Here is a 21,624-nt window from a genome sequence, read left to right on the forward strand (position 1 = left end):
TTGTTGGTTGAGGCAAATATCATGTTTTGTCCTAGTGGGACTCAAATTTAGACCTGGGCACCCTGATTTTGTGTCATGGGGCCATATGGGCTATGATAGTGAATGGTGGCGTTGGAGGTGGTTGGGATCAGTGGATGGCGGAGGCTGGTTGTCTCATGTAGATCTAATTTGGCGGTGTTTTTAGTTTTGTCATGTCTTTTCCTAGCTTAACTTGACAACGATATAACGATGTAGAGAACATTGGAAATAATAAACACGATGAGTTTCCATAGAGGCGTGACTACTTTGTGGCGGAGTTGTTGTCATCCCTAGTGAAGAAACTGTAGTTGGACCTTAGGCCCCATAACAAATTTGAATTTTGCATAGTTGTTGTGTTTTGTTTTGTGGCTTTTTTTTTTCTTCTAAAATTTGAAGATTATTTCTTTATTCCCCTCTCCCTTTACACTATTCTAGTTCCATCCATGGCCACTTTAGTGTAATACATGTTGATGGTGTGGAGAGTTTGTGAGGATTAGAGGATTTAGTTTTATTTTATTTTTTCATTCAGTAAGGTGATATAATTAGAGTTCACCATTATATTTTGTTTTATTTATTTTTTATAACCAATTTTAGGATTCTCTAGCTTTTGATCACTTGATGTTAATCAAGAACCATGTGAAATTGTGTAGGTTGTGACTCTTTATGATCTTGTAATCTCACCACCAAAGACTCTTTGTGAGAGGCTAGGGTTGTGTTTGGAGCGGCACATGTTTGAGTTGACCAAAATTTCCAAAACAAGATAGATCGCACCATGGAAAAAGAAAAAGAAAAAGGAAAAGGAAAAGAAAAGAAGAAGAAAAAGGAAAGTTGGACCTGATGCTGTTTAACTCTTACCGTGGACGTCACATCCTCAATAGACAGTTGAGCATCTCATTCTCATTCTCATTCGGGGCATCGACGTGTATATGTCTTACTTCGTTTTCTCCGTCTTTCTGGGAGACGGACAAATGTTTCTTGATCTGCCCACCCAACTCATCCCCAACCAACCTTGCTTTAAACTCCAATCTCTCCATGTCTCTTCTTCCATTCTGAGCCTCTGACCTCTCTCTCTCTCTCTCTCTCTCTCTCTCTCTCTCTTCCATGGCAATTCTGGCCCCGACCTCCTCCCTTTCAAAAGACTCGTACTCATTCTCGTTACATATTCAATCATCCACAGTAAGTTCATTTCCTCTTTGAACTGAAGCATTTCATTTTGTTGGTTTTTGTTCATGTCCTGCAACTTTTGCTACAGATCTTTGGTTCTAAGCTCAAATCAGGGGAATTTCAGCAGACCCGTTTCAGGTTATTCAGTAATTCCAAGTAAGTTGCTGCGATTCTCACCTCTGCCGTTTTAATACCCATCAAGTTTCAGCCTTGTACTGTATTTTGATTGGTCTGAGAGATGTCATGAGAGAAGCAATTGTGGCACATTTGTTCTTGTAACTTTGATACTGCTGACTGAAATTGATGGAGGACTCTAGATTTGTTCTTTGATATTATTGACCGTATCTTTACACCTCAGCTGCAAATTCATGGACTGCTCCTTTTATTAGTGAGATCAATGTGATGGGATTAATTAGAGGTCTTTTTGTGGTGTCACAAAATTCTGATTTTCTTTGTTTCATGGTTTGTATATAGGAGATGTTTACAGTATAAGGTTACAGACTACATGCAACCTTCGGATTGATCCTAAGAGATAAGAATGTCTCTAATTATGTTTAAATCGCCTTTTAAGTAACCTGCTTAACCTGAAATTTCAAAGATTATTGTTGGGTGTTGAAGCGTTTTCTTTCTTCTATCTGCAGCAGTTATCCAGGTTTGACCATAAAGGCTTCCAGAGACTCCTTAGGGCTGACTCAAGAACTTAAGAGCAACAAACTGGAGAGAGTAGTGGAAACTGAAGATGGGAGCGATTTGTTTGAAGATATGAAACATCGGTTTCTTAGCTTCAAAAAGCATAAATATCTGTGAGTGGCCAGTACTCTGGTCTTGAACCTAATACTTCATATAGCTCAGCAGTTCTGATTTCTTGTTTGACTCATTCTTAATAGGGAAAACTTGGAACACTATCAAAATCTTGCAAAGGCTCAAGCACCAAAGGTAGTATTCTAAATTTTCACAATTGAGTAATTAACTGCCCATATGTATTGAAGGATCAAGTATATCTTTAGATACATGCATTTGCTGTTTGCTTCATTCTTGTTTTGAGTGTCAGGGAGAATATGCATGTGTACTGATGGTTTCTGGAACAGTTCTTGGTGATTGGTTGTGCAGACTCTAGGGTCTGTCCCTCAACCATTCTGGGATTCCAGCCAGGAGAAGCATTTATGGTGCGCAACATTGCAAATTTGGTACCCCCATTTGAGGTAAACTTGACATAATGCCACAAAAATTGAAAACTCGCCAATGACATGATATATTATGCAATAGATGTGTTTCTTTCTTAACTGATATTTATTTATTTATCATTATTTTTTATTTTTTATTTTTTGCAGAGTGGACCCTCAGAAACAAATGCTGCACTAGAATTTTCTGTAAATTCTCTTGAAGTAAGTATCCCCTCAATTCTTTCCATGCTAATCTGTCTTTAAGCTATTGACACTTGTAAGGTAGGAAATATTTAGGCAATTACATACTCATATTTAGGCACTATTTTCGGGCCGTTCAGTAGGAAATTAAATATTTGAGAGGGGGTGACAGAGAAAAGCACCAATATGCGGAACTAGTTTATAATTATTAGATCTTTCTATGCCATAGAAATTTACGGCAATAAGAGAAGGTGGCAAGTTTAATTAGTATGATGTATTTCTTAATAGTAAAATGGAAAACAGATGCAACCCTACCGAACTATGCATTCCTTTGTTCAAATGTCCTAAATTATAGTTAATTTACAGGTCAAAAACATATTGGTTGTTGGTCACAGCTGTTGTGGAGGCATTCGTGCTCTTATGAGTATGAATGATGAAGTAGACAAAAGGTTAAGTATACTTGTTCGGTTTACAAGTTGAGGATTATGATTGTCCTGTATGATCTTTTCTTCTATCAAGTTATGTGTCTGACTTCCTTAAAACTCGTTTTATCAGTAGCTTTATCCAAAGTTGGGTTGTCAATGGGAAGGATGCAAGGTTGTGGACAAAGGCTGCTGCCTCCAAGCTCAGCTTTGACCAGCAATGCAAACACTGTGAGAAGGTAACTAATTTTATATTTTATGTAATTACAAATGTGTGCCATGCACTAGCTTTCCCTTGCACAACAATTGTCAATTTGTATTTTCTTTATTTCATTGGTATGTGCTCATTTACCAAAGTGATATTCTCATAGTGTTGCTATCTACAAAGTTCAACACAGTTTGATGTGATGATTCCTCCCAATACTTTAATCAAATATTTTCAATGATTTAGTTCTTTTTGTGACATAGATTGGGGTTTTAACTACGTGAGTGACAGTTGAGCATTTAGATCTTTTGCTCAAACTGTCTTTATTTTTTTTCCCACTTCTTTGTATATTGTTTTTTAATTTTTTTTTTTATTTAATGAAAAAACTTTATGAAGAAAAGGCACTGATTACAGAAATGTTGAATGGGTGTTGTGCAGGAATCAGTCAACCGTTCGTTGTTAAACCTACTCACTTACCCTTGGATAGAAGAAAAGGTGAAGAAAGGCATTCTTTCTGTACATGGTGGTTATTATGATTTTGTTGACTGTACATTTGAGAAATGGACACTCGATTACAAGGAAGACAATTTGAAAGAGAAAAATGGCAGAATCTCAGTTAAAAGTCATTTACTTTGGAGCTGAAATTTGTGTCCTGTAGTCTGAATTTTTCCTCATATATTATTCTAAGAGATTTGTGTGACCATTACTGTAATAAGACGATTTGAACAATAAAATGTATTGGGTTAATGTGTTATTAAATTAAACTTTCCTAAGAGCTTCGATAAAAGGAGAACACTTGAACTTTGTAGTGCGTTAACTCTCCCTTGCTACTATAGCAATCGCAAGGATGGACGAGGAGTTCTTTTATGGTTTTGATGGAGAATTGAGCTCTCTCCTTGATTCTCTTGTGGTTTTTGGGTGGAGCTGGCATTGAGATCTTATCTCTCTTCCTTCCTAGTGGTTCTAATTGGGGTTTGTTCCTTACGTACTAGAGTTTTGCTTTGGGGTTTTCTGGCCCCTATGGTTTGCTCTTTGGCGTTGTTATGGTTGACGTGTTTCTCCAATCAAGCGTTGTAGCATGGTGAAATGGATTTTCTGTTTTTACACCTAGTAATTTCCGAGTGGTATTGGTTTAGGTTAGGGAAGTCGATCATTGTATATAGTTTTATTTGTTTCGTTGTTATTTTAAGTATATTAGGAACCAAATTTCAAAACCCCCATTTTATTCTTTTATTTGTTAATTGACCTTTTTGTGTAAGTGTACCCTACAATCCCCGGACTGAATGATCCCTACTTATCCTATACTGACAACTACATTTTGCAGGGTTAAATTGTGATGTTATTTTAGCCGTATCACCTGCCCCTCAAATACCCCTGATCGATTAACTCCCTGGTGAGAAGATCCTGAAAAATCACATACATAGGATAAAAGGTTACAGAGCATTTAGACTCAGTATTCAACTGTGGAACAGATATCAAGTGATGAGACAAGTCAGGCACATATAACACATTATGAAGTCCTACTGGACGCCTCAAGATCAATATAGATGGGGCTTTTCAGGTGGATAGAGGTAAAGGTGGAATTGGTGTGGTGGTTAGGGATGAGATGGGAACTTGTATGGCTGCGCTAGCTCGGCCTTTCTCTCATGTGTCTTCTGCGTTGCAGATGGAGGCTGAGGCACTGAGAGCAGGGCTTCTCATCGCTATACACCAAGGTTGGACTGATGTGGTTGTTGAGTGTGATTGCTCGGTGCTTGCAGCGGCTATTGCACGGACAAATGATGATTTTTCAGAAATTGGTCGCATTGTGGACGATTGTAAGGATTATATTCAAACTTTCAATTCTTTTCAATTGCTTCACATTTTCAGAGAAGCTAACAGCGTAGCCAATAGGTTAGCGCATGTTGCTAGTTATTCCTTTGTTGATGAGTATTGGGTTGATGAGAGTCCTGCTATTATTCAGGATGTTCTTGTGGAAGATATTGCTAAAGCTTTAGTTGTAAACCGGAGTACAGGCCTAATGTCCCCTCCGAGGTCTGTTGTTTCTATCGTTTGATTATTAGTGTTTTAGGGGTTCTTCCCCTTCCTTTCAAAAAAAAAAAAAGTGGGAGTAATATGCACTGACCCTAACCCTAACACAGGAAAAGCCTCACCATTGGCATTGGTGACATAGGACACTAGTAGGGAAGACAATTCAGTAAAATATGATTTATCATAACTCATATGATCGGAGGCACCAGAATCAACATTGTTCTATTTGACTTTAGATGCAAGAAGTTTGGAAAATCATTGTTTATAATCTCAATCTAGAAACAAAGTGATCAAATTGTTTGAAATGAACTAAAACAATGCATTGAATGATTTAGAAGCCATTTCACTGAAAGACAAATCAAATCAAAAGAGTTAGAAGCCAGAAGTTTGGAAAATCAAAAAAAGTGATCAAATTGTTTGAAATGAATGGAAAGCATCTATGGCTTTAAATCTCACTAGAACAACGCATTTAATGATTTTGAAGCTATATCACTAAAAGACAAATCAAATGAAAGGAATTAGAAGCAAGAAGTTTGGAAAATCACTGTTCATTAACTCAAACTAGTAACAAAGTCATCAAATTGTTTAAAATGAATGGAAAACATTTAGGGCTTCGAATCTCACTAGAAAAACGCATTTAAAGATTTAGAAGTCATTTCACTAAAAGACCAAACCAAATCAAAGGACTTAAAAGAAAGAAGTTTGGAAAATCACGTTTCATAAAGTCAAACTAGAAACAAAGTGATCAAATTGTTTGAAATGAATGGAAAGCGTCTAGGGCTTTGAATATTATTAGAACAATGCATTTAAAAATTTAGAAGCCATTTCACTAAAAGACAAACTAAATCAAAGGAATTTGAAGCATCAGAGGATCAAAATATTACTCACAATCCTATAGAATTAGTGCTTGGAAGCTTCCAAAAGCTAGCTTCCAATGAGGCCATGAGAGCAGCAAAGCTAGACTCCTTAAGTAAATTTTCTGGATGTATTTTTCTAGGAGAGTACTACTAGATGTATTGATGTGTGCTTATTTATGTTTATGAAATGCAGAAATTGCATGAAGATCAAAAGGCATGTGAATTATCATACTATTAGGACAACAATAACAACAAAAATATGTCGTCTGAGTAGATTTGTTACTCATATTATTGTTGGATATCAACTTAGACAACATGAATGAGTGAAAACCATTGTCCAAAGCGTTACACCACAACTGTTGGAGTTCGGCGTCTCGTGTGAAAGCACACATATATTTAATTTTCTGTCGTATGTACACAATATTCATAACGGCCACAAAATCAAAAGTATCGTCTGAATTCAAAACAGATAACGGATGCTTTGAAAATAGTTGTGTGCAGAAAAGTCACACAACGACTATAAAAAATAAAAACGACTTCTTAATCGCAATCATACAACGGATGCTCAAGTTGCCCATTAATTGAATAAAAGTCACACAACAACTAATGATGTCGACATCGATACCGATCCCTTTATATGACGGTTCTCTACAATCGACCTTTATCAGACGGCACCTCGATATACGACGGTCAGCCTCCATATCAGACAATAGTTTTTAGCTGTCGTCTGTTTCAATTTCTCTAGCAATGTATTCTAATCTAATAGCAATATATGATTGGAATATTCATAAAGAGAAACTATAATTAAACATTATACAAATGAACTTTCTGGCTTTGCTTAGGCATTCCATTCTCAAAAATTTATTATTATAAGAGTCACAAGTTTTTTTTTTTTAGGGGAAAGACGACCGAATTGTATTACTCATTCAAAGAGTACAATGAGAAGCCACAAAGCTTCTAATAACAGGAGGGACAAGCCCACTCCATGAAATATTAAGAGTCACAAGTTTAGTTTAGTACCTGAGGATACGTCTCTGGTATCAAGAAAGCATCTATGACTTTCTAATCTCAAAAGAACAACACATTTAAAGATTTAAAAAGCATTTCACTAAAAGGTTAACCAAATCAAAAGAATTAGAAGCAAGAAGTTTGAGAAATCAATGTATAGAAACTAAAACTAGAAACTAAGTGATCACTTTGGTTAAAATGAATGGAAAGCATCTAGGGTTTTAAATCTCACTAAAACAACACATTTAAAGATTTAGAAGCCATTCACTAAAAGAAAAACCAAATCAAAGGAATTAGAAGAAAGAAGTTCGGAAAATCAATGCAGAAAAACTAAAAACTAGAAACTAAGTGATCACTTTGATTGAAATGAATGGAAAGTATCTCGGGTTTTGAATCTCATTAGAACAACACATTTAAAGATTTAGAAGTCATTTCACTAAAAGATAAACAAAATCAAAGGAATTAGAAGCAAGAAGTTTGGAAAATCAATGCAGGGATACTTAAACTAGAAACTTAGTGATCACTTTGTTTGAAATGAATGGAAAGCATCTAGGGCCTTTTAATCTCACTAGAAGAACTAATGTATAGATTTAGAAGCACTTTTACTATTCAACAAACTAAATCAAAGGAATTAGAAGCAAGAAGTTTGTAAAATCAATGTAGAGAAACTAAAACTAGAAACTAAATTAAAGGAATTAGAAGCAAGAATTTTAGAAAATCAATGTACAGTAACTAAAATTAGAAACTAAGTGATCATTTTGATTGAAATGAATGGAAAACATCTAGGGAATGATCATCTTCTTGCGACTGAGGCTTGAGGATTGTTTATTGGTTTGCAAATGGCATCTCAGAGTAATGTCTGCAAAGTGACATTTGAATGTGATTATGAAATTCTTGCCTAGATGATGACTATTGGTGTTGATGATGATTTGCATGTGGCGACCCGGAGACCGGATTACCACAGCGCCGCCTCCCCAAGGAACCCTACACCCGCAACACTTGGAGTAAGTGTTTTGGGCCTAGAATTCCTCAAAGAGACAAGGCCTTTAGGTTGGAAAACAAGAAATCTATAAGCCCGAAATTCTTGGGCTTGTATAGTGGGCTTGGCTCGTAATCACAAGATTACGAACTAGGCGAATAAGAGGAAAGGAAGGTGGTGTTGAGTTGAGTTTTAGAACCTATGTCAATTTTTAATTCTTAGCCCCAAGTTTGCATTAAGTTCATTAAATGGTAATTTATGTGAGTCTTCTAGGTCTAGCCCACTAGGACTTAAATTCAAATGGAGGTTCTAACCCTAGGGTTCCACTTTGGTGGTAAGCAAGCACACACATCATCAACCATACATAATGTTACAAAACTTTAGTGAAATCAAGCAAGCCGAAAAGAAATAAACTTTAAATAGAGTAAAACAAATTGTGTCCTCCAAGGATTATCCTCCGTGCCCAAGCTTCAACAACAACAGCCTGCAAAACAAACTAAAGTAGGGGTTAGGCTCCTACATCCAGTCATTGCCCATGCCCGCCCCCATATCTAAGTTTAAAAACATGAGTTATTGTTTTGAATAAAAGAAGTAGATAAAACCGGTTTGCGCTTCCACGTGATCGTCACCACGTAACTACAATCCCACGGCAATTGATCATCTTTCACACTTCCATCACAACCGTCCATCTAGCCAATCACTTTCCGGAATTCATTAATCACAAGGCTAGAGACAAAGGGGAGATAACAAGGGCATGGTGCACACTGCCCACCACCGGTGGCTCAAGGAGGAACTGACCTCTCCTTACGTCCCCATCAATTGCCAACACATCAATCCAATCCACGCAAACCATTTCAAGTTGTAAAAAAACAGATAATTTCCAAAACATGCAAGAGGCCTCATATAAAACATAGTATATGCAAGAAAAGCATAGATAGAGTTAAAGGCATCCCCTACCTGGAACTCGAGCTTTCTCTTGCAGCACTTGGCCTCAATGCAACCTTGTAGCAACCACCACTTCACAAGATTCCACCACGATGTCAAGCCTAGATCAATAAGCGGCATTAATAACGATAAACTAGGCTAGCTATTCACACGCAATACTCTCCAAAGAGAACCTTTCCTTTAACCTAATTGACTAGCTAATAACCAGACCATTTGGGCACTAAGGGAGAGTTGGTTTTTCAGGAAAAAGTGGCAGAAACACCTTTCAAAGATAAGTTGTCAAAAGCTGGAAACAGAGTATAAGTAAGAACTGTTAAGGGCCAAGGAAAAGTGTTCAAAGCACTTGAGATAAATTCTTGGGAAATTTTTGGAAAGAAGGTGGTTTAGCAACCGAATCAGTGATACTGAAATGGTTATTGAATTTCAAGTGAGACCAAACAAAGAGTAAAGGTTTTAAAGGCTAAAGTAAAACAATGTGCAGATTCTTTCCAGAAATACTAGCTTCTGTACACCTTTTTCAAATATTCATAACTAATTCTAGAAAAATTCTTTTGGGGTGATTCAAATTCTGGAACGTTCATATATTTGTCTACTATATTTCTCTAGAAGAAACTGACCCCAAATTCTCAACGGTTTAGCTCCAGTGTTGAAATGAATGCAACTGGGTCAGATTTTACTGAAAACTGAAAATCTGCAGAAACTGGTTCTTTTGTGTAAAGCTCTTTTGGTACCCAAAATGGCTGGTTAAGTAGACTCTAAGACACCTACAAAAAGTATCTAAAGCTTCTAAAGGCTTAAAGTCTCAGTCACCCTTCAATACTATAAGGGGAAGGTCTTGTAGCTCACTAACATGATGTTTTGAAGACATGGTGTTTGGACAACAGTAACACAAATAAACTCTTTGATCAAGCATGATTTCAATGTTCAAAATAACCATGGTTTAGCATACCCCCAACACATCAGAAAGAATGAAAGGTTCTAAGCTAAAACAACAAGGTTCCCACCACAATAGTGACAAGTTGTAATCTGCAAGAGTTTGTAACAACAACCAAAAATACATAGTGTTAAGGAAAGGATGATACTCACCAAAAACTAACAAAAAAAGATGAGCTTCTCTTGAGGATTTCAACAGGAAAGAGAGCTGAAGGAGCTGATTGGATCGAGTCCAGCCACAGGCCAAGAAGTTTGCTCAATCTCGAACATGCAAAGTGAAACAGAGACTGCTCAATATGTAAATGAGGTGTTTTGAACGTATTGAGTCTAAAATCGAGGAAACAAAGGGGAACTTGATGGTTTAAGAATCTTACCAACTGTTGGTATCAGTCTCAAGCAAGGTGTTGGGGATTCGGGTAGAGCAAGAGAGGAAGTTTAAGCAGAAATCCGGAGCAGGCTCGTTTCAGAACAGCTTCCGCTTCGAGCGGTGTACAGGACTCAAATCGACTCCGATGGAGCTGAAATTTTGAGGCTAAATAGAGGAGACATAGACGAACAACTTTGATGAAGAAAGTTTTTTCATCGGAGGTCTCTAACTAGGTGTTTTTGGGCTCGTAAACGGACTGATGTGTCCAGGGACGAGAGGAAAGGTGAGAAGAGAAGGGTGAATGACGATTTATGGCCTGGGTTCTCTCTTTTGAAGGTCTGAGATGATGTTCTTGGAGGAGTTGCCCTTTGCATGATGGAGACGTGGAGGGGAAGAGCTGAACGAGGCTCCCTTTCTCTCTGTCCAACTCTGACGTGAACAAGGAAAGAGGAAAAGCTGAGTTTTGCGTGTGAAGGAGAAGGCTCAGCTTTGGGCAGATAAATTTGGGGTAAAAGGATAAGGTGGTAAAAACCCAAAATGATGGGGAAAATAAAAGTAAAATAAGTAAATACAAGAAAACTCAAATTAAAATGTTGACAATGCCAAATAAGGATCGGGTCTCACAAAACCTATTTTTTTTTAGATAGAGAAATGGCAAGCAAGTTTTTGTCGGAGTTTTGCTCGAGTTTGAAAAACATAAGGAGTAAATAAATTGTGCTTTTGAAAGTCGGTGAGATGTTTGACGAGTAAGCTTCGGGCAAGGCGAGCAGAAATTTCGCCAATTATTAAGAAAGGTAAAATAAGAAAATCGTAAACGCACGCACGAGTATATTTCAAAATTATGCAAAGATGTCATTATGAGCTACAAGGACCATATTGGATCAAGGGAGATGCTCAGGTCAAAGGTTGACTAACTTATTGGGCTAGGTTCACTAGCATATCGGTCTGTTGGGTGTCAAGAGTAAATTTTGGACTCTAACCTTACGCTATTCTTGGGCCCAAGGCCCAAGCCCAAACTATTTCCAAAATTCTTTAGCCAAACAAAGGTCGCGAAAAATTATCCCGTCAAAAAGTGACGTTCGGAAATTCACGGGGTCTACATTGCATCATTTGAAGAACATTATCAATAATTAAGAGCAAATGATGGCCTTGATGAATTCACTATCTCTCATGTGTATTGAGAAGTCAATATGGTTGCTGATGTGCTATCTAATTGTAGTTTGAACACTAAGATAGCTAGGGACCTCTTCATGGAGCAACCTCGTCCTAAGGCTGTCAATGTTCTCGTCGATGATTTTAGTGCAGTTCCTAGATTTAGGAAAGTTTGTAGTTACGTAACTCGGATTTAGGAAAGTTTGTAGTTACGTAACTCGGTTATTATTTTCTTTGGGTCGGACTCCCTATATCCATAAAAAAAAAAAAAAAAAAAAACAAAAGGGTAAATCCAGCCATTTTCTTCGTGCCCTGCACCCCCGACCCTCTGCTGTCACAAGTTTAGAGGTTAAGAAAAGTCACACTCAGAGTCCCCCACTCTTCCTCCTCCTTCTTAATCTTCCCGCCATTTTCTCCGCCACCAAACCACGGCGAAGCAAAACCCTAGCGAGAGCGTCGGGGGGAATTCCGGTCGCCGGCGATGGTAAAGTCTCGAGACGTCCAAGAGATTGTGGCGAAGCTCTCGTCCGATAAAGCCAAGACTCGAGAAGTATCTTCTTCCCTCTCACCGATTTTCTTTCCTGTCTTGCGTGCGTTTGGATGACATAGCCGCTTCTCTGCTTCGATTCGATTGTAGCAAATACTTGCAGTTTAACAGAGAAGCGGATAATGATTCTAAAATATACATAGTATTATCTTTTTCTTGCTTTGCTTTAAAAGAGTTTGTTGTATGATCAAGCTGTTTATGTATTTATAGGAAGGGATAAAGTTGCTAAATACATGGTTAGAAGGAGAAAGATCAAACGATTTCTGTAAATATCTTGCACAGAAAACTGCCAAGCTTAAACCAGATGAAATTCCTCACTGTATGATGAAGAATCTTTATTTTATATTTCAATACAACTTTATAGTAATTTGGAAGCGAGCTCCTCAACTGTTTCTACTCTTATTGCAGCTGAAACATGGCCTTTCTTTATTACTATGTTGATTCAGTGTGCTTCATTGGAGATATCCCCAAGCAAGCGCCGATCACCGAAATTGGTATTTGCAAAGACCTTGAGGATAGTTGTGCAACGAGCGGAGGATGATAAGTTTTCAGGTAGTAAATAGAGTCAAAAAATTAAGCACTCAGACCAAGTGAATTCAACATTTTAAATATCCGTATTTTTTTGTTTTTCTATGGAATGAATTGTTAGCCGAATTTTGTTGCAAGTGTTCATCATACTAGTGGATATTTTTGAATGCTATTAAAAAAAGACCCTACTTTTTGGTGAAGAAGGTTCTACATAGAGCGAGAGAGACAGAGGGATAGACCTAGATTTTCTTGAGAGGATATATATATATATATATATTTTTTGTGGTTTTTTTTTTTTGGGAGGGGGGGGGGAGTTTCTCTCATGTGGAAATACAAAACTTTAAAACACAATTTTCTGACATTTCAGCTATTTATTTTGACTTTTTGTGAGTTTTGGTACCAAAAACTACCTCGGAATATGGTTTAGCATCTCAGTACATGACCATATGCTCTCATGCAACTAAGTAATTGATTTAAGGAATAATTTTTGATCATGGCTGTTTTATCATCATATCAGGCAATTTATTGCCATTGTTACCTGTGGTTAAAAGTCTTTTCAACCATATTTGGGAGGTCTTAAACAATGATCCAAGCTACCAGTGGCAGTCGGAATATGGGCTTATTCTGCAGGATGTTTTGGTTGTCAGAGATTATCGATTTCACATGAGAAAGCGAATTTATTGCAGTGAGTCATTGTTTCTAACAAAAGTCTCCACCACAGATCTTTTCTATTATGCTAGATGATCACACTGTCATTGCTCCATGATATTAATTATTTAATCCTCTATTGGTAGGCCTTGTGCTTCTGTATATGGACAATATGGAAAAAAGCTTGAGTGGTAGAAACGATAATCAACATATTATCAAGGACGTAAATACTCTTCGTTCACTTTTGGAGAACCCCCCTGGAGATTTCCCAGAAAATCTAAGGGACGGCGTTGTTAGAGGTTTTGTTAGGATTTTCTCTTGTATCAGGTAACTAATGATTGGGGCTCTATCTTGTTGATCTTTAACATCCCTTTCCTATGTTGTTGGTAATGATAAGTGTACATGCTGTTTTTCTTGTCCAGGGATGAGGGAAAGGTTTCTCGCAAACTTATTGAGTGTATTAATACATTCTTGTTAAAAGATGGTCCAAATTTAGGGCGTCAGTCCTTGGAGATCCACAATGCTGTGCATCAATTTGTCTTCCGGTGTTTGCTGACAACCCATGATCAAACTTTTAAGGTTTTAATAATACTATTGAAAAAAATATCATCACTTGATATGTATTCTGAATCACTAATTGTGTTTGCATGTGTCTTTTTTGCTTCTTTGCAGGATTGCCTTATTTTTTATGCAATGTTACAACTGAATATGACAAGAGGTGCTACTGATGGGAGCTTTTTGGTACAACAACTTTTAGACATAGTGTACAAGGAATTAGATCAAAGCTCTGTATCCAATACAATTGTGCCCAGGTGCGCTTTTTCTACTTCAGCTCCCATTTTTACCCTATGTTTTTCATTCTTTTTGTTTAGTGAATTCTGATATCATCTCTGGAGTTTATATTTGTGGCTATTTTAAGTGATCATACAAATCTGTTGGTATATGCAGGACTGATGCAGCTAAATATGAGAAGTTTGGAACTTTGAGCAGCTCTCATTGGGCCTTGGTTGAGCTTGCAGCTGCTGTACTTTATAGGGTAACTACTACTACTATTCTGTAGCAACCTGTTTAAATCTCACTACCATTTCTAGGATTTTGCACGTTTTCTTTTCTGCGATTTGGAAAAGTACTCGGTCATTTTTTCTATTGCAGCATTGGTATTCCTTTCAAAAGCTTTGTTGGCATTGCAGAAATTCTGGTAGATTTTATTGGTTTGCTTTGAGATTTTGTAATATACTGATTTCTGTCATATATTTTAATCGCAAACTCCTTTATATGTAAATTTCGCTCAAGTGGTTTATAGGTGGACTGGGGTTGAAGTAGGTCTTTAGTTCAAGGTTATTTTTATTTCGTAAAACTTATTTAAATACTCTGGAGAGGTTTGCTATTGCTTCATTCCTTTTGCTTTCTTGAGGCTGGAGATGGTTGCTGGCTGATCTCAATTTGTATTTACTCTTCAGGCTTGTATTAACTTGACAAAAGCACCATCAACTGAAAAGAGGGTCAAGAGAGAGCATGTTGCTGCCCATTTACGAGAGGCTCTCATGAAGGGGAAATGGTTATGGTAAGTTCTATGCATACTGATTGTGTTTAGAATCTAATTCCTTGTGTGATATCTTGCACATAGGTTAGGTTCTAACTTGTTGATGACACTGCACTTTCTGTGTAAATATTTTGTCATTTGATATGGCACTTTTAACTTGTTTGTTTGATGATGAATTCAGGTATGCTTCATTTTGTTGTCTTACTCGTAAGTACTTTACACGCATTGGTAAAGATCTTTTTATGTACTGGTTCGAGGGGATATGTACAAGCTTTCAAAGGTACTTCATGTCGTATTATGTTGAAGTGTTTTATTTTTTATTTTCTAAAATCTGAAAATAGTAATAGTAATAGTATCGTTACTATCATCATCATCATCTTTTAAAAAAACATTTGTTATAGTCAGTTATGAGTGTCATAATCTGGTTGTGATCAAACTCATCAAACTATTGTTTATTTAGTAGCTTCTCTCTCTTCCTTCTCTTCTTGTACGCATCGTCATGCTGTTTTGTCATCGTATGCATTTACACCAAATACAGTATTTGGGGAAATAAAAATTAGAATCTGGGCCTTTGAATCATGATGGATCAAGAGAGATTTATGCCACTTGCTTCTAGAATGAAAGTTTCCTAGGGAAAGTGCCTTTGTTGCCTCTGTGTATATGCAATTCAAATTATACTTTTGGGTTGAGTGTGGATGCATGTTTGAGCAGGCAAGTGCTTCTTGAGCCCATACATGTTTTTCTTTTAAAAAACTAGAATACTATGAGTTAAGCATCTCTGCATACTTGTCTGGAAATTGCTTCAGGATGTTGTAGAATATTTCACATCTGGCCCTTGTAAGCACATAAACTAAAGTTCTGAGAATCTTATTGTATTGATGGAACGGAATATATTGCAGAATTTTGAACGAGGCAAATGTGGGGCATGCTTATGATGGTTTGCTATGGACACTGAGGTATGCTGCTCTGCTTTACATTAGGCACATTGACTACAGATGATAATTGGCTTATATGTAGACAGCTTGTGTCTAATAATATGAGCTCGTCTAATTCAGTATTGTATGGTGATCTTCTAAGTTTGATATTCTTGTATCTGCTTCACTATAATATTTACATGGAAAATCGAAATTCTTCCTCTGCCTTTCTGATCCCTGCTTCATGTGATCTTATATTTGTATTTTCACTTGCGTCTACAGGAGCCTGCAGGAACTCTCTTCTGTGTTGTTGCTTCCAGATCCAAAGCGGAAAAAGCCATCAAGCTCCTCTCCCTTGAATGAGGTCTCTCTCTCTCTCTCTAATTTAAGACTGAATATAGGCATATGACAACAATATTATGCTACAGTTTCAACAATGGGCAAAAGTTCTGTAAACTGAGATGCGATGAATTTGGTGTTGTATAGAGTTTATCCAACTGAATGAACCCTTGATTCGTGCTTTCCAAACTGTGGGTGCTTACTGTAGTAACTGATAGGAAGAAACAGTTGGACTTTGTTTGATCAAATTGTTTTTAATTTTATTTTTAATTTTTTAATTGTTATATGGTCAGAAAAGTACTTGGTAAATGACTAAGTTTAGGCGATGTCTCCAGTTACATTTGTTATGCAGGATCAATAGCTTCAACTGTAGTTGTAGCGTATTGCTATCATTAATATCGTCACCTTATGTTGATATTTGTATTAACTTGTTTTTTTTGACAAACTTTTGCAGTTTGACTGTGGTTGGCAATTAGTATGGAGCTGCCTTATGCAGGGCTTCCCGTTGTTCAGTAATGTAACTGCAGTTGTAAGTTTTTGTTTCTTCTATAGGAACACAAATGTATGATTTAATATTAATATGAAAAACGAAACATGACTCACCCGAATTGAATCAATTGTACAATCTACAAACAGAAATTTGGAAGAAAATAGTCTGCTCCCAACTCCACCTAATCAAGCTGAACTAACTAGTTGGAAGTTCTGTTGTGTTTATATGTACATATATTCCAACTGTTGGGAGAGAGTTATGCCATTATATGTGTGTGTGTGTGTATTTTTTTTTTTTCAACTGTTTGGAAGAGCTTTGACTCTTTGGGCCTCTATATTGGTTTTTTTTTGCCTTCATCAGAAGAGTTGTCTTTTCTGGGAAGTTTAAAGATTATACTCTTTCATCTATTATTCTAGATTGGCAAGAAAAACAAACCTAGAAAGCAGTTTTTCTGCAAGTCATCTCTAGGCTTTCAAATGCATCCAAGCAATTGGTATGGTATCCGATTGATAGAAACCATAGATTCGCGTCGCCTACCTGCTGAAAGCACAAATGGTATTGCCGATCATTCATTGTATGAAGTTTTTAAGAACTCACTAATCAGCATTACACTTTTTAGTTCACCCCGGATGAAGAAAAAATCTCCCCTCCCCTTTACTAAACCATGGGGATCCCCGGAGTAGTTTACTGGGCAAATTTAGTTGTCCTGTTTTAGTGACAGTTGAGCATCTTATGCCGTTGCTCAAACTGTCTCTCTTCTTTTGCAGACTTCTTTTCCGCTTCTTTGTGTTGTGCTTTTGTTTAGTCAATAAAAAGCTGTTTGTTTTCACAAAAAATATATTACAATCGACTTCTATATAATTCTGGATGTTTCAACCATTTGTTACGGTAATTTTATTCTCAAATGTTTTATATACCCTGTGATGAAGAATACGGGCAGAATATTTTAAGTCAGAATTTGGAAAGTAGTTCAAATAAATCTAGGCTTTTATTATTAGGATTCTTATTTTTATTAGGATTATTTCTTTAGGATTCTTTTAAGAATAGGGATATTCCTAGTTATTTTAGAATTATCTTAGCCTCCCTATATATAGAGGCCTTTGTAGTCTTTTATTTTCAGATTTGAATTAATAAAAATTGAAAGCTTTTTCCTTCTCTCCAGGTTTGTGTGATGCAACCTAACCTTAGATGTGATGCCTAAAACCTCCAAGTGTGATGCCTAGAAACCCTACTGGTGTGATGCTAGTAATTCTATCTCTTTTTTCTTAATTTTCTTATTCTAAATCTCTTTTCTTCCATACAATTGATGCAATCAAATCCTAGAGTATTCAAACAAACCCTAGTTCTACAATTCTTTTGTCTATTGGTCCTGCATCACCATGGCTTACTGTTGTTATGAATTTGAGCCTTTATTGAGCTACTTGAAGACAATAACAACATTAGTATTACTATATAAGTAAATTTAATAAGGGGTTTATAGTTTCTTGAAGAATTTGGAAGTTTTTGTCTATTTCAGAGTTCTCAACAGCCAACTTGTTGAAGATTCAGAGTTCTCGTCAAGAATTCTGTTTTTGATTCATTTTTATGCCTTATGCAGGTAGATGCAGCTCTGGTGCTCCTGGGAAACATAATTTCAAGTGTGAGTATGACTGTAGTATCTTATAAGACTATTTTGTAATATTTTCATGCAATCGTGTAGTGACATTTTCAATATTTTATTTTACAAATATTCTTATATCACAATTTATTTTCTCAGGATCTTGTACATACATGTGTCGTACCTCAGGATGTATGGGACCTTAGGATATTCAAACAAATGCCATCAGTGTAAGTGCATATTTGAATATTTGCCTGGCAATAAATTACTACATATAATTCTACAAGTATCTTGTTATTATATACCAAGCTTTACATGTACCCTGTAATCTTTTCTTTATGCTCCACTATAAGGAAATCTTTTTAACTAAGCGAACTTCACTGCAGTATTAAGAATAGTCCTCATAGAATTTGCCAGTCATTTCTTACTCTTCTTATGAAGGAATGTGCTGTAAACATTTATAGAATTTGTTAAATGAAGTAATGGCCCTTTATAATGGCTTATTTCTTTTGCATTACTAAACTATTAACATTAAATGCAAACGCTAGCTCTTCATAATCGCTTGGGCTATTTGAGTGACATACTTATGATACTGTTCCTGTGATGTGCAGTTCTCTAATTTCGTGATTATGATTTCATTTCAGGTCTTTGTTGTACTTTATATCCTGTTACTTTTCAAGGAAAGGTTCGCAAGTAAGTGTGAGTTGTAGCATTTGATATTATTTTCTGACTTCCTGTTTAGTTGCATTCATCTCCTAAATATTCTTTTGTTCCACTGCCTCCTTGTTTGTCAACTCTTATAGCATTTGTTTGATAATTTATTCTAGTTCTACCTTTTAAAAATGCAACATTTTTTGTTTTTGTTTTTTTATTTTTAATTTCATTCAGTTCAAAAGCCTTATGATTTGTCTTTATCAGATAAGTGAATGTCTGAACAAGGATCGTAAGATTTAATATTATTCCAATTACTTGATGAACGGTAAAAGCTTAAAAACAAGCTCCCTTGTGACGCACTTATTTAATAGTAGCTCAAACATATCTTATGTTTCATGTAATTATGGGTATCTGCGTCTGCTTAGACATTTATAAGTGGTTGAAAAGTTGATTCTAGGTTGATGTTTCTTGTGATTGGACATTGAGTTGATTATTGCTCATAACGGTCCATAATTTACAAAGCTTGAATTCAGAGACTGAGGCAACTTGTGGAATGTGTTACATTTTCTTTCATGTGTGTGCAGGGTGATGTTCGAGACATTTTACACCTGAGAAAAAACCTCCTGAGAGCAGTTTTGGGTCAACTCAAGGAGATGGTATGTTGGCTTCAATAACTTGAAATGGAATACTACATATTCTTTGTTTGTTCTTACTTTTCACAACCAATTTTTCACCCATTGCAGACCACATCTAACATATGACCAGAATGAAGTAACTCCTACATTTTCCAGTAATGGGGATATTATTGTTTCAAAGTACATGACAACTAAACCCTAATTGAAAGACAAAGCTTAATAGATGAAGCTCTCGTTCCTCCCCAAGTGAAGTTTCATTTTCTGTCAATAGTAGACGTGTGATATAGTGATACTAGTGTCATTAGATCCTTCATGACCAACTGTATTCTGTATGTCTGTTTTTTTTCCCCCGATATTTGTTTTTTTCTGAAACGATATAAACTGCTGTCTTAAGTTGATCAAAATGAAAAATGTCCTTTTTGGGGTACACATCTAGGGCCAAGTCCTCCTGGACTTATTTTTTAAACAAATCAAAACTAACTTGCGGCTTTTCAACGCATATGATGCACTGAACCCTGAGTTTAATGTAATTTACATGTGCTTCCATGGATCATCTTATGGGTATCAAAACTTCCACTCTCCTACATGATAAACCTCTTAGCTATTAGTCTTATATATGGCTTGGTTGATGGCTTGTAGGGGGTCAATACTTGTGACCCGATCCAAAAGAGAAGGTGGGTCATGTATTTTTGTGTTGTCCTTAGTTCTTACAATCAAAGTGGAAGTTTGATTAAAGGAAGGTACTGTGTGCTGGGTTATTCCTTAGGGGTACTTGAGCATTCAGTTCAAGGCTTAGAGGAAAGAGTGGAAAAGCCAAACTTTAAGGTGTGAATTATCTGTTAGCAAACTTTTGGATCAGAGTTTGTGTGAATTATCGATGGGTTCGGATGGAAGAATTTTTGGATCGATTTTGATTTTGGTTGTGTTGTTTTGGGAGAATTTTCCTCAAAAGTTTTGCTGACTTCCTAGCTGTGGTGGTGTGGTTGTTTTGTTGTTGCTTGTTGTTTCACCCTGGATTTCTCATACACTATTTTTTTATTGTTTAATTAAACTTTACGAAGGTTCTTTTCTCGTGAAATAAACTAGTAGTCATATGTTTACAAAATGTTCTTTCTTATGCAGGAGAGTTCCATACATAACGAGCAGTTGGTGTTATTATTGCCTGCAGCTGTTAATGCTCTTTGTGCTGGTTGTGTTCCTTTTACACAATGCCACACTGGACTAATCCAATCTTACATTTCTCTAGATGCTACTGATGCTGTAAATAAGGTATGTGTAAATTCATTATGTTTGTACCCTTCATTTTTCTCTGGATAAAAATTCATGTTTCTTATAAAAAGTTCCATTATTGTAGACAGAAAAACCTGAGCACAATTGTCTGCATGGACTATTCGACTGCACTGTGGAGGTTCTTGCTGATATTGGTCCAGGTCCGAGCGTTGAGGTACTAGCGTGTTAGCTTTTTAGGCATCTAATATACTGGGGTTAGATTAGTTATCTGAGTCTTACACATTAAGTTTGTCTTTAGGTTTTCCCATCCCAACACTATCCAAATCTACGGCTTCCCAGGCAATTAAGAGAACCACTGCTTTCTGAGATGGAGACTCTAATTCTTGGAGCTCTAGTGGAGAAGGAGATGAGAAGGAGATCTTTGTCAGATATATTCTTTAAATGTGCTATATTGTCAAACATCATCTATGGTTCAGTCTTGACAAGGTTTGTCTCATCTTTTTAGTTATTTCTTTGTTTTGTTAAAGAGGGAGGAGTGAGATGAATATTATCAAATTTAAATGAAAATAGTACCGGGTGGAAGCGCTACAGCATACATTATATGTATATATGTAATTATGTATATCCTCCATTTATTTTTGAAATACCATTTAGTGGTCTCTATTTTATCAGTTATTAGTATTAAATATATTCTTAGTTCTGGAGATATCTAATTTGGTCTTGGTTTTGGAGTACTTCCTTTGGTTGATTTGACATGCATATTATTTCTTATATTATCATGTTACCTTTTCAGCTGGCAGTCATCCTGGCAGTTTGATGCCTGTTTTTAATTTGTATAAGTTTCATGTATCCTTGATACTTTTATCTTTGGAGTCAATGTTCCACTTGTGGGTCACATAGGCACCGTATACTTCTCTGCTGTAGAGTTCTTATGTTCAAAAGTTTGTATCATACTCTGTTTGTTGACATATTAATTTTGATATTTTTCTTGTTTCTTATGACATGCTGTAGAAATTTGCAGTTGAAAGTTGAAACAATTTCGCATTGTGGTTCT

The 21,624-nt window shown here is 36.3% G+C and overlaps 2 protein-coding genes and 1 long non-coding RNA gene across 13 annotated transcripts in view; 2 read left to right on the forward strand and 1 right to left on the reverse strand.

Annotated features, from left to right (window-relative positions):
- Window positions 1-912: 912 nt before the first annotated feature.
- Window positions 913-3,960, forward strand: LOC133739723 (beta carbonic anhydrase 5, chloroplastic). Of its 3 annotated transcripts, none has more exons than XM_062167516.1 (9): window positions 913-1,194; window positions 1,271-1,338; window positions 1,827-1,985; window positions 2,070-2,118; window positions 2,271-2,384; window positions 2,514-2,567; window positions 2,913-2,995; window positions 3,102-3,207; window positions 3,612-3,960. In XM_062167516.1, exons 1-9 carry the CDS (start codon window positions 1,120-1,122, stop codon window positions 3,813-3,815), a joined length of 912 nt encoding a protein of 303 aa, XP_062023500.1. In that variant the 5' UTR covers window positions 913-1,119; the 3' UTR covers window positions 3,816-3,960. The 3 variants fall into 3 exon arrangements, with proteins under 3 accessions (XP_062023500.1, XP_062023499.1, XP_062023498.1); XM_062167515.1 differs by having other exon boundaries at window positions 914-1,194; window positions 1,824-1,985; window positions 3,105-3,207; XM_062167514.1 differs by having other exon boundaries at window positions 915-1,194; window positions 1,824-1,985.
- A 4,484-nt stretch (window positions 3,961-8,444) lies between these two features.
- LOC133735510 (uncharacterized) lies at window positions 8,445-11,357 on the reverse strand. Of its 2 annotated transcripts, none has more exons than XR_009859075.1 (3): window positions 10,301-11,357; window positions 10,080-10,187; window positions 8,445-9,094 (listed from the first exon to the last, which is right to left on the reverse strand). It is a non-coding gene; the product is annotated as an uncharacterized LOC133735510 (long non-coding RNA). The 2 variants fall into 2 exon arrangements; XR_009859074.1 differs by having other exon boundaries at window positions 10,080-10,213; window positions 10,301-11,314.
- Window positions 11,358-11,734: 377 nt separating this feature from the next.
- LOC133740335 (serine/threonine-protein kinase ATM) overlaps window positions 11,735-21,624 on the forward strand; it is a 37,444-nt gene continuing 27,554 nt past the window's right edge. For 2 of the 8 annotated variants that reach the window (XR_009861143.1, XR_009861144.1), the window contains exons 1-20: window positions 11,735-11,995; window positions 12,203-12,311; window positions 12,401-12,544; window positions 13,038-13,205; window positions 13,315-13,495; window positions 13,591-13,747; window positions 13,841-13,980; window positions 14,117-14,204; window positions 14,629-14,732; window positions 14,893-14,991; window positions 15,611-15,667; window positions 15,908-15,989; window positions 16,419-16,493; window positions 18,052-18,093; window positions 18,211-18,281; window positions 18,696-18,750; window positions 19,290-19,361; window positions 20,463-20,609; window positions 20,695-20,784; window positions 20,869-21,056. Coding sequence is in view for 6 of the 8 variants with exons in the window: in XM_062168272.1 (XP_062024256.1) it covers window positions 11,927-11,995; window positions 12,203-12,311; window positions 12,401-12,544; window positions 13,038-13,205; window positions 13,315-13,495; window positions 13,591-13,747; window positions 13,841-13,980; window positions 14,117-14,204; window positions 14,629-14,732; window positions 14,893-14,991; window positions 15,611-15,667; window positions 15,908-15,989; window positions 16,419-16,493; window positions 18,052-18,093; window positions 18,211-18,281; window positions 18,696-18,750; window positions 19,290-19,361; window positions 20,463-20,609; window positions 20,695-20,784; window positions 20,869-21,056 (2,138 nt within the window). In the remaining 2 variants the exon portion in view is untranslated. Of the gene's footprint in view, window positions 11,996-12,202; window positions 12,312-12,400; window positions 12,545-13,037; window positions 13,206-13,314; window positions 13,496-13,590; window positions 13,748-13,840; window positions 13,981-14,116; window positions 14,205-14,628; window positions 14,733-14,892; window positions 14,992-15,610; window positions 15,668-15,907; window positions 15,990-16,418; window positions 16,494-18,051; window positions 18,094-18,210; window positions 18,282-18,695; window positions 18,751-19,289; window positions 19,362-20,462; window positions 20,610-20,694; window positions 20,785-20,868; window positions 21,057-21,624 lie in introns of those variants that run through there. The other 6 variants (XM_062168272.1, XM_062168274.1, XM_062168273.1 and 3 more) reach the window with 5 other exon arrangements.

The sequence above is a fragment of the Rosa rugosa genome, chromosome 3, assembly GCF_958449725.1.
Source record: "Rosa rugosa chromosome 3, drRosRugo1.1, whole genome shotgun sequence".
In the NCBI taxonomy this organism is placed as follows: domain Eukaryota; kingdom Viridiplantae; phylum Streptophyta; class Magnoliopsida; order Rosales; family Rosaceae; genus Rosa; species Rosa rugosa.

Excerpts from the sequence above, each read along its gene's own strand:
- LOC133739723 (XM_062167514.1), top strand. The coding sequence starts at position 1,120 with ATGGCAATTCTGGCCCCGACCTCCTCCCTTTCAAAAGACTCGTACTCA. Across the intron at positions 2,119-2,270 it reads CAAAGGCTCAAGCACCAAAG|TTCTTGGTGATTGGTTGTGC; the intron begins GTAGTATTCTAA and ends TTTCTGGAACAG. Across the intron at positions 2,996-3,101 it reads AATGATGAAGTAGACAAAAG|TAGCTTTATCCAAAGTTGGG; the intron begins GTTAAGTATACT and ends TCGTTTTATCAG.